The sequence below is a fragment of the Equus caballus genome, chromosome 27 (genome assembly GCF_041296265.1).
Source record: "Equus caballus isolate H_3958 breed thoroughbred chromosome 27, TB-T2T, whole genome shotgun sequence".
NCBI classification, from domain to species: Eukaryota; Metazoa; Chordata; class Mammalia; order Perissodactyla; family Equidae; genus Equus; species Equus caballus.
This window is the reverse complement of record NC_091710.1, coordinates 25,566,037-25,575,621: the sequence shown is the minus strand read 5'-3', so window position 1 is coordinate 25,575,621 and position 9,585 is coordinate 25,566,037. Positions and strand designations below refer to the sequence as shown.

The 9,585-nt window shown below is 58.4% G+C and overlaps 1 protein-coding gene and 1 long non-coding RNA gene across 2 annotated transcripts in view; one reads left to right on the top strand and one right to left on the bottom strand.

Moving 5' to 3' along the window:
* LOC102147670 (uncharacterized) overlaps positions 1-13 on the bottom strand; it is a 1,423-nt gene extending 1,410 nt beyond the window's left edge. Inside the window, exon 1 of the long non-coding RNA XR_289609.4 lies at positions 1-13. This exon is cut by the window's left edge and continues 552 nt beyond it. This is a non-coding gene — a long non-coding RNA (uncharacterized lncRNA).
* A 51-nt stretch (positions 14-64) lies between these two features.
* On the top strand, positions 65-4,429 carry ZNF703 (zinc finger protein 703). Its single transcript, XM_023630536.2, has 2 exons — positions 65-569; positions 1,540-4,429. The coding sequence occupies exons 1-2, from the start codon at positions 327-329 to the stop codon at positions 3,070-3,072; spliced, it is 1,776 nt and encodes a 591-aa protein (XP_023486304.2). The 5' UTR covers positions 65-326; the 3' UTR covers positions 3,073-4,429.
* The last annotated feature ends 5,156 nt before the right edge of the window (positions 4,430-9,585 follow it).

Genomic DNA, 9,585 nt, shown 5'->3' with positions numbered 1-9,585 from the left:
GCCTCCGCCCGCCGCTCTCCCCGCCCCGGGGTCCCGGCGAGAGCTGCGATTGGGCGCGCGCGGCGATCCCTTTGAAGTGTGGCTGCCGATCGCGGCTATTTGACGTGCGGCTCGCGGAAGGCGAAGGTTTTTGTGTTGCTCGCCGGGGCTAGCGGCGGCGGCGGCGGCGGCGGCGGGGCTGCGGCGGCGTCGGTGGAGGAGGGGTGGAGGCGCAGCGACTGCTGCACCGCGCCCGACGCTGCGGCGCGAGCCCACCCGCCCCGGGAGCTCGCCTCCCCGGTGCGCCCCCTCCCTCCCCGCCCCCCCAGTGGCGCTGCCTCCTCCAAATGAGCGATTCGCCCGCTGGATCTAACCCAAGGACACCCGAAAGCAGCGGCAGCGGCAGCGGCGGCGGCGGGAAGAGGCCGGCGGTGCCGGCGGCGGTGTCCCTCTTGCCCCCGGCGGACCCCCTGCGCCAGGCGAACCGGCTCCCTATCAGGGTCCTGAAGATGCTGAGCGCTCACACCGGCCACCTCCTGCACCCGGAGTACCTGCAGCCGCTGTCCTCCACTCCCGTCAGCCCCATTGAGGTCAGTCTCCTGGTCGCTGCCCGCCCGGCGCCGGCCCCATTCCGCCCACCACTGCCGGGCCCACGGCCCTGCTCCCTGCGCCCTGGGGCTGGGTGCGACGCTCCAGTCTGGCCACGCTGGCGGAGGGAGTAAGGAGGGACGGAGAACAGGGATCAGAGCCCACCCGGTTTTCCCCGGGCTTCTCCGTGGAAGGTTCCCCTTCCACCCTCGCCTTTCGGAGCTACGTATTTTCTCTCCGATTGGGTTTGCTCTTGGAGTCTCCACTGGGTCCTTTACTTTTTTTCCAGCACCCAGTTTCCAGGCCAGAGATGCTCTCTCCCGGGCCTTCCCCCTCCCCCATCCCGGTTTGATCTCTCTGAAGCTCGATCGCCCCCGTCCTACTCCGCCTCTGTCCCATCCGGTTAGAGCTCACTACGCCCTGGCACTCCCGATCCCAGGTCTTTCTTCCTCCCACTTCCCTGGGTGCCCTCCCCGGGAGGGAGGGGCTCATAAGAGAGCGCCAGCGGCGGCGCTCGCTTCAGAAAGCGCTTCTCCCCGCTCCTACCCGCGGCGCCACAGCCAGAAACCCGTCCCAAGCGAAGTTCCCCAAACTGAAGGAGTAAGTTTTTCCCTGGACATAGGGAAGGAGAGTGACAGCCTGTCCTCAAGCCCCGACTGCAGAGAAGTCACCATCTCCCGCGGTGGCCTTGGGTGGACTGCTTCCACTGCCCCACTCCCCAGGGCCTGTGGCGCACTCCGGGGCCCCGTGGAGCGAGGGATCCCGCCGACGGGCAGTGTGAGCACAGTTCTGCCCAGGCGCCGCGCCCGGCCGGCCCTCGCTCTCGGGTCCTCTCCCCAAGACCTTCCCGCCCGTCGCGCCGTCTCCGGGGGTCCCCGCGCCCTGCCCCCCAGCTCCCCAGCCACCCCCGCTTGCTCCGTGGGTCCCGCAGTCTCACCCCCTTCTCCCTCCCATTGCCGCTGTCTCCCACAGCTGGACGCCAAGAAGAGTCCGCTGGCGCTGCTGGCCCAGACTTGCTCGCAGATCGGCAAGCCGGACCCGCCGCCCTCGTCCAAGCTCAACTCGGTAGCGGCGGCCGCCAACGGGCTGGGAGCGGAGAAGGACCCTGGCCGCTCCGCCTCGGGCGCCGCCTCCGCGTCCGCGGCGCTCAAGCAGCTGGGGGACTCCCCAGCCGAGGACAAGTCCAGCTTCAAGCCCTACTCCAAGGGCTCCGGAGGCGGCGACTCCCGCAAAGACAGCGGCTCCTCCTCGGTGTCCTCCACCTCCTCCGCGTCCTCCTTGTCCCCGGGAGACAAGGCGGGCTTCAGGGTCCCCAGCGCCTCCTGCACGCCCTTTCCCCCGCATGGAGCTCCGGTCTCCGCGTCGTCGTCCTCGTCCTCGCCCGGTGGCTCCCGGGGTGGCTCCCCGCACCACTCTGACTGCAAGAACGGAGGCGGGGGGGGCGGCGGGGAGCTGGACAAGAAAGACCAGGAAGCGAAGCCCAGCCCGGAGCCTGCGGCTGTGAGCCGCGGCAGCGGTGGGGAGCCCGGCACGCACGGCGGCGGCGCCGAGGCCGGGGCCTCCGGGCGCAAGTCGGAGCCGCCCTCGGCGCTGGTGGGGGCCGGCCATGTGGCGCCGGTGTCGCCCTACAAACCAGGCCACTCGGTGTTCCCGCTGCCACCTTCCAGCATCGGCTACCATGGTTCCATCGTGGGCGCCTACGCCGGCTACCCGTCCCAGTTCGTGCCTGGCCTGGATCCCAGCAAGTCTGGCCTCGTGGGAGGCCAGCTGTCGGGGGGCCTGGGCCTGCCTCCGGGCAAGCCCCCCAGCTCCAGCCCGCTCACCGGGGCCTCCCCGCCCTCCTTCCTGCAGGGATTATGCCGTGACCCCTACTGCCTGGGAGGTTACCACAGCGCCTCGCACCTCGGCGGCTCCAGCTGCTCCACTTGCAGTGCGCACGACCCGGCTGGGCCCAGCCTGAAGGCGGGGGGCTACCCGCTGGTGTACCCCGGGCACCCGCTGCAGCCCGCCGCGCTCTCGTCCAGCGCCGCTCAGGCCGCGCTCCCGGGCCACCCCCTCTACACCTACGGCTTCATGCTGCAGAACGAACCGCTGCCGCACAGCTGCAACTGGGTTGCGGCCAGCGGGCCGTGCGACAAGCGCTTCGCCACCTCGGAGGAGCTGCTTAGCCACCTACGGACTCACACGGCCCTCCCGGGCGCAGAGAAACTTCTGGCCGCCTACCCCGGGGCCTCGGGCCTGGGCAGCGCCGCCGCAGCCGCCGCGGCCGCCGCCTCCTGCCATCTGCACCTCCCCCCGCCCACCGCGCCAGGCAGCCCCGGGTCGCTGTCCTTGCGGAGTCCACACACTTTGGGGCTAAGCCGGTACCACCCCTATGGCAAGAGCCACTTATCCACAGCTGGGGGTCTGGCCGTGCCGTCCCTCCCCACAGCCGGACCCTACTACTCGCCATATGCGCTGTACGGACAGAGACTAGCCTCAGCCTCCGCGCTCGGATACCAGTAACCACAGCTCTGCCCTCCCCAGCCCTCCGCCCCGCCGCCCTGCCCCGCCGCTCGCCGCCGCAGCCTCCGCTCCTGCTTGTCCCTGCCGGCGTCCCGCCCAGCCCCTCCCCGCCGGACTGTGTATTTATTTACTATAATGTTAGCTTACAAGCTGGGAATATAAGTGCATTATCGGCCCACACGAGTCAATGGTATGCAAAAAGTCTGTGTTCCCCCAATAATAATATTAATCTCAAATAACTACATGTTCCCCGCCCCTCTTCCTTTCTTTTATTTTTTTCTTTTTCTTAGATGTAAGTTTTAAATATTTTTCCCTTTTGCTTTTTTTTTTTTTTTGGTTTGGTTTTAGGGGGAGGAGGGAGTTGGGGTTCCGGGGTTCTTCTACTTGTTTTGTTTTCCCTTCCTGGGGAGTTTCTTGCATGCTTCTTAACCGTTACAACTACATTTCCTCTTCTCTTTTCCCCTCTTTCTCCTTCATTCCCTCTTGTTCCTTCCATTTGAGGTTCCGTTTTTTCTTTGTTCGAGTAACAGAGAGGAGATTTTTTTGTAACGCATTTGGGGGTGCAGAGAGCGGCCTTGGTGGCAGGAGGTCGTGCGCTCTGGTGACCCGGGACTCTGCTCTGTGACTCCTCCCCTGCGACCCTCTCCTCTTCGGGTCCTTGGTCTGTGCCCTGGCTCCCAAAATTAGAGCCTTGCACCCCTACCTTGCTCTGAGCCCTGGAGAGCCCTGACCCCACAGCAGGCGCCCCCTGAGAGAGGGGCCCGCGTGGCCTCCCGCAGAGCCTTTCTACCTTCCAGACCCTTCCCGGCCCCAAACACCTGGTGGCCACATTGCCCCCCGGGTGACGGGGGGGCCTGTAGGGCTCATCTTATTCAAAGTCCTAGAAGGCCCTGCTGGCCTGAAACTTTGCTCTTTATATTTTGCGAAGTGCTTTTATAGTCCTTGTTTTTCTTTCCGTTGTTGGGGCAGAGGGCCCTCTCCTGGCGGCAGGGCAGGGTCGGCGTGTCTGGCTGGATCCTGCCAAGGCAGACCAGTGGCAGTGTCAGCGGGCCATAGAACCTTGTTAGCTCCGTTGGGGGAAGGTTGGGGAGTCAGGGAGCACACGGATCGGATCGCAGCAGCCACTTCGCCCCCTCCCAGGCCTGACCCGACAGAGTCCCCAAAGTTGGCCGGGGGCTTCCGTGGGCTCCCTCAGTGGCTGGGATTGAAGACTCGGGCCCCTGGGTCTTCTCCCCACACCGTCCCTCCCTCCTGGTCTTACGCAGCAGCGCGGGGGCTGCGGGGCCTGTTGGGATGAATAGAGTTCTCCCTTGGTAAGACTTATTTTGTTAATAAATGGAATACTTGGCTATATTCACACCGTGGTGTGTTTCTCTCTTGCCTCACCCACTGTCCCGCTTCCAGACGACTGAGCAGATGCCCCTCTTCTATTCTTGTTTAAAATACCTTATGGTTTCCTTCTGAGATTTCCGTTCAAGGACGAGTTGAATGCCTTTCCTTAAGAAAGGGGGGAGAAAAAAACAAAACTTCTGCCAACGCATTACAAATAACATAAAACCGCCTTTATTATTTTTTTTTTTTCCACTTGGCTATTTAGCTCCCAGCCTCACTTCACAAGCCTTGACATTTCCTGGGGACAGGGTGGAGGGAGTGTGTCCATGAATTTTCCTCTGGGCCCAGATTTGAGGTGCAAGGGGCCAATAAGGGATCCAGGACCCAGGGCTCAAACACACTCGTGGCTGCACGGTCGGGGAGACCTCGGGCGGGCAAAGACAACGTGCCTCTGGCGCCACCTGGTGGCAGAAAGACGAGCGACTGGCCCCGGCCCCGACGGCTCCTTTGGCGCTTTCCACTCTAAATGCGGACTGTTTCCTGACGGTGACTTTTATACGCCAGGAAACCAAAGGGCAAATGCACCTGCTGAGAAGGGTGCTTCGCAAGGCTAGTGGGCTCTCCAAGGACAGCGCTGGGTTGTCGACCCCAGCCGCCTGTGCCCCTAGAGACTTGTCTGAATGGCGTTTGTGTTTTGCTGAGAAGGCACGACTGTTAAGCAGAACCTTGAAGCCACTCTCCGTCCCTGTTTTCTTGAGCTTCTACCACTGACATTGGCTTCTGCATCCTGGGGCGGGCGAGGGTGGGGGTGCAGTTTATTGGGATGGTGGGACGAGGGCCGGGGCACCTCCCCACTGCGCGGGAGTCCCCGAGGCCGAGGCCGGAGGAGAGGACGGACGGCTGCGGAGGCCGCACTCCTCCAGGGGAGCCCCGGGCAGAGCTGGGCCTCCGTGGTGCCAACTCGCTCCTCCTCGGCGGCGAGAGCGGGGCGCCCGGGGAACCCAGGCCCGCCCAAGTGCCCGCCGCCCCCTCCGGCGCCCAGGGCCAGGACGCGGGCTCCGAGCCACCTGCGCCGAGGCCGCGCTGGGCCACCTGTTGGCGCGCTTCCAGTGGCCTCCCTCGCCCCCTCCTGGCCGCGCTGCTCTGCGTCGGCCCCGCGCAGCTTTGGGTGGTGGTGTTACTGTTGTGTTATTTTGCTTTTGCTGTGAGGAAAGCGACTTATTAGGCAGTTCGTGCCCCGCAAACTGCGTGCTTCCGAAACGCCCGTTGGCCAGAGGTCAAGTGCGGAAGGGGGTGGGAGGGGTGCTCTCTGCCCGCTGTTTCAGTAGACGCCAAACTCCACTAGCGAATCGCAGGGCGGGCCTCGGCCCCACCCGGCTCCCTGCCCTCGGGAACTGACAGAACCTCAGCGTTAGACGATTTTGGTGGGGGGATTGGGGCCCTCTATCTTTGTTTCCGGGCAAAATTCCTTCCTCAGTCCAGAGAACCTCAAGCTTCTTCTGCAGAAAATGTCAGTGCTGGGCACCATACGGCCCTATGTGTGTCCTAGGGAAGGGACCTGCGCTGCTGGCGTCGTTGGGCCGAGTCAGAGAGAGGCTGAATGAGCTGGAGAAGTCGCCCTGGGTCTTCCTAGGGAATTATTATCCGATTTTTCAGAGTTCGTGTTGGCCCGAATCTTTAAAAGACCTATGTGGCAACTTGCGTTATTTTTGCTTTTTCTCTGTTGTTTTGTTTGCTGTTGGTTCTTTCCCATCTTCCCTTCCTTTCAAGTCCCCCTCTTTCCTTCGGATACCTTTTTTTTTAATGCCTGCTAAGTCTGCTGGCAATTGCTCCCTCTGCAGGGAGACTTAAACTTTATGGTCTTCTAGTTGGGACCAGAGAAAGGAAGAGACTGAATATTTCCAATAGCAAGCTCTCCATCTAGCAAAAGAAACTTCTCTAGCTGCTTGGCTTACAGATGAGGTGTGAGAACACAGGTTAGAAATTCCTGAGAGGACTGAGTTTCCCCCAGAAAGAGTATTAGCGGCCTTTGTAGACCAGGAAGGATGCCGTGGACCTGGGTGGGAATGGCTGCCCCCAACTACCATTGTGACACCAAAGAGCAGGCATTGTAGTCTGCAGTGTCCCAGGTCTCACCCTGAAAGCTCAGCTCTCCCCACTGTGAATGGGTGACAGTCCTAAGAAATGTGGCTGTTTTAATTAGCTGGTGGCGAGTTTGTTACTTTGAGTAGCTAAATTCTCATTAAAGTTGCTGTTTTAATAGACATAATCCTCCCCCACTAACTGCCTATTTGTGTAATTAATTCATCCAGCAACTCTTTTTCTTTGAGAATCACCTCCACCTACTCTTATCCGCCTCCTTCTCTTCCTAACCCTCCCCGCCCCCGCCCTCTCCTAATCTCTCCCAGGCGCCAGAAATGGGGCCTGTGTTCCCAAGGCACCAGGAAGGGTGGAAGCCACAGAGCTGGAACTTGAGACACTGGACGTTCCTGGCTGCAGGTCATATTTTCACACCTCTTGCCTGGTTATTTTTGTGGCCTCGTGGGCAGCAGTGGGAGGAAAGGAGGAGCAGAGGGAGGGGAGAGACTCACCCTCACATGTAGGTTTGACACAAACAGAATTGTGCGGGGTTACGTTTGTAATTTCCCAGTCGTCCCCCGACAAACCCTGAGAAATCTGTAGGCCAGGTGGGAGGTGTGGAGCCTTTCACCATCTTTAGGCAGCCTAAAGGTACCTGTCTCGTCCTACCCAACACACCCAGTGCACTCCTCATATGAACTAACTCCTTCCTGATGGATGTCCGGGTTACTGCAGAATCCGTCTTACAATAATCCCATGGCTCGGCACTTTATTAATCATTCTGTAGGGGAAGCTGCACTCCAGTTTTCTGTTTGATTTGATCTCATTCATCCTGTCTTTCTGCAAAATAGATGGTTGAGTGCATCCGATAATGTATGGTTTAATTTGGAGCACTATGGGTTTGAATTACCATTTTCATAATGTGCTGTGCATTAATGTGTTACATCATTTATAAAGAGAAATGTGCTGGGTTTCAAACTTTCTCCTGAAAGCCAAAGTCACCTAAAGGAAACACAGCCAAATAGCATCGACCCATCTTCCTACCTCACTGCCAGAGAAACTCCTGCCTCCCCTACCGGGGTTAGATCTGCCAACACTCATAAAACCCAACACGAGGCTTTTGTGTGCACAGAATGCAGGTGGGTGTCAAGGTTTAAGGGGAACTTGCACATGGCTGCCCTGGAGCCATCAACGGGCAGGACAAAGCTTCCCCTCATTATTGCATAACAACGGCTTTGCAGCCAACCCCGTTGGAGGAGACCTCCAGTGGATGGCTCTCCTTCGACCCTAATCCAGCACTCCCTCCTCAATGGCTGTAATAACACCAGCTGTCTGTTACTCAAACTCTGACTGAGGAGGAAAAAGCACTGATTATCCAAATACAGTCATTAAAGGGGAAATGTGTTTTTAGGACTGTCAGAGTGATTAATGAGGGCTAGCCGTCTTTGCAAATGTACTTGTTTAGTCTAACTGGCAGCTTCTATTTTCCTATTGATTTATTGCAGCCGTTGCCGGGCCTTGGTGTGTGCGAAGTCAGGTTACTTCACAACTGTGCCCTGTTTAAACAGGAAAAGCATGCACCATTTTGTCCAGGAGGGAGGGAGCAGCCGAAAGTCTCTCCCTTCAGTTCAGTCTCCAGGGGCCCAGACCAACAAAGAAGACATTAAAAAGCTGCAGCCCGGAGAGGGAAGGAAGCTGCCTCCCCTCGAGTGTCCCCAGTCGCTCAGTTCCAAGGTCAGTGGAGACGCACCATGGCCCCTGGACAAAGCCGGCCCCATTGTCACACTCAGCATGCCCACATTTTCTCCTCCAGTCCCCCCAAACCAGCTGTCAGCCACTGGGTCCAAGTACAGGAAAAGCACCCAGCAGAGGAGGATGCCTGGGAGGGGGTGATGGGGCAAGGCCAGGCAAAAAACAGAACCAAAGCCGCCCCGTAGTCCAAGGGTGGGAGCAGGGCCAGGAGCTTTGTGGGAAATCGACGGAGTCCCAGGGTTGATTTCAACTTTTAAAAAGAGGTGGTGGAACCACAGATGTGATATCTACTTCTTTCCACTTGTACAGTTTATGTTTTGACAAATGATGTATCTAATGACCAAAATAGAGAAATGGCAGCTCGAAAAGAGAGTCCCAGTATTTGGGGATGATATTTCCAGGCGGTCAATCATCGCAGCAAACAATTTACAGAATTATGCTTACGTGCCCAGCACAATGCCGGATGCCATGACGCAGAAGAAAACTCGGACAAAATTCCTGCCCGATTTAGGGAGACAAGACATCCCCATGAGACAAGGAGAAAGATAGCATTGTACATAAGTGCATTTATGCTGATCTAGTAAAGGGCTAAATCGTCCTGGGCAGACAGTGAGAAGAGGGCAGGATTCAGTAAGGTGCTAATCGTGCCCATCAGATGGTGGAGCTGCAGGAGCCAGACGGGAGCCCACTGCGGGTGATGTTGGGGACCTTCCCATGGGAGCTCCAATCTGGTGGGAGGCTCCCCAATTCCTCCTGGGCCCGTCCTCTTTGAAGACTGAAAGAAGGCTGAGGTCTTTATTCCACAGCTGTCAGAGGGCTGGAACTGGAGCCCCTGAGCCTGTAATTGCCATTTCTAAAGCAGAGCAAGGAGCAGACTTCCCTAATGCCGTATCCAACGGAGCCGAACTTTCTCCCACTCGCTCTCTCCCTAATCAGCCTGCACCTTCCACAGAGCACTCCAGGCATGGAAACGGTTTGTCCTTCTTCCTAAATGAAGTGCTTTTCCAAGTTTTCCCAGGGTGGTGGCCTATCCCCAGCATTATTAACGCTTTCTAAAACAGGAAAGGCTGTCAGTGGATTTTGATCAACAGATGAGCCAGGAAAACTTTCTCTTAAGAGAAAAGAAGTTGAGCCTGCTGGCTGAGAGACAAGGAAGTGACCATATTTTATAAACTTCAAGTTGGAGACAAATGGCATAAGTGTACTTTGGTGACCTTTAGGACTGTCCTGGAAAATCCATAGTCTAGTCATTGTACACATAGTAGAAAGAGCATTGAAATGGGAGTAAGAAAACCTGGATTTTGTTCTAGTTCTGAAACTTAACCGCTGGGTGACCTTGGGCAAGTCCCT

Excerpts from the sequence above, each read along its gene's own strand:
- ZNF703 (XM_023630536.2), top strand. The coding sequence starts at position 327 with ATGAGCGATTCGCCCGCTGGATCTAACCCAAGGACACCCGAAAGCAGC. Across the intron at positions 570-1,539 it reads CTCCCGTCAGCCCCATTGAG|CTGGACGCCAAGAAGAGTCC; the intron begins GTCAGTCTCCTG and ends TGTCTCCCACAG.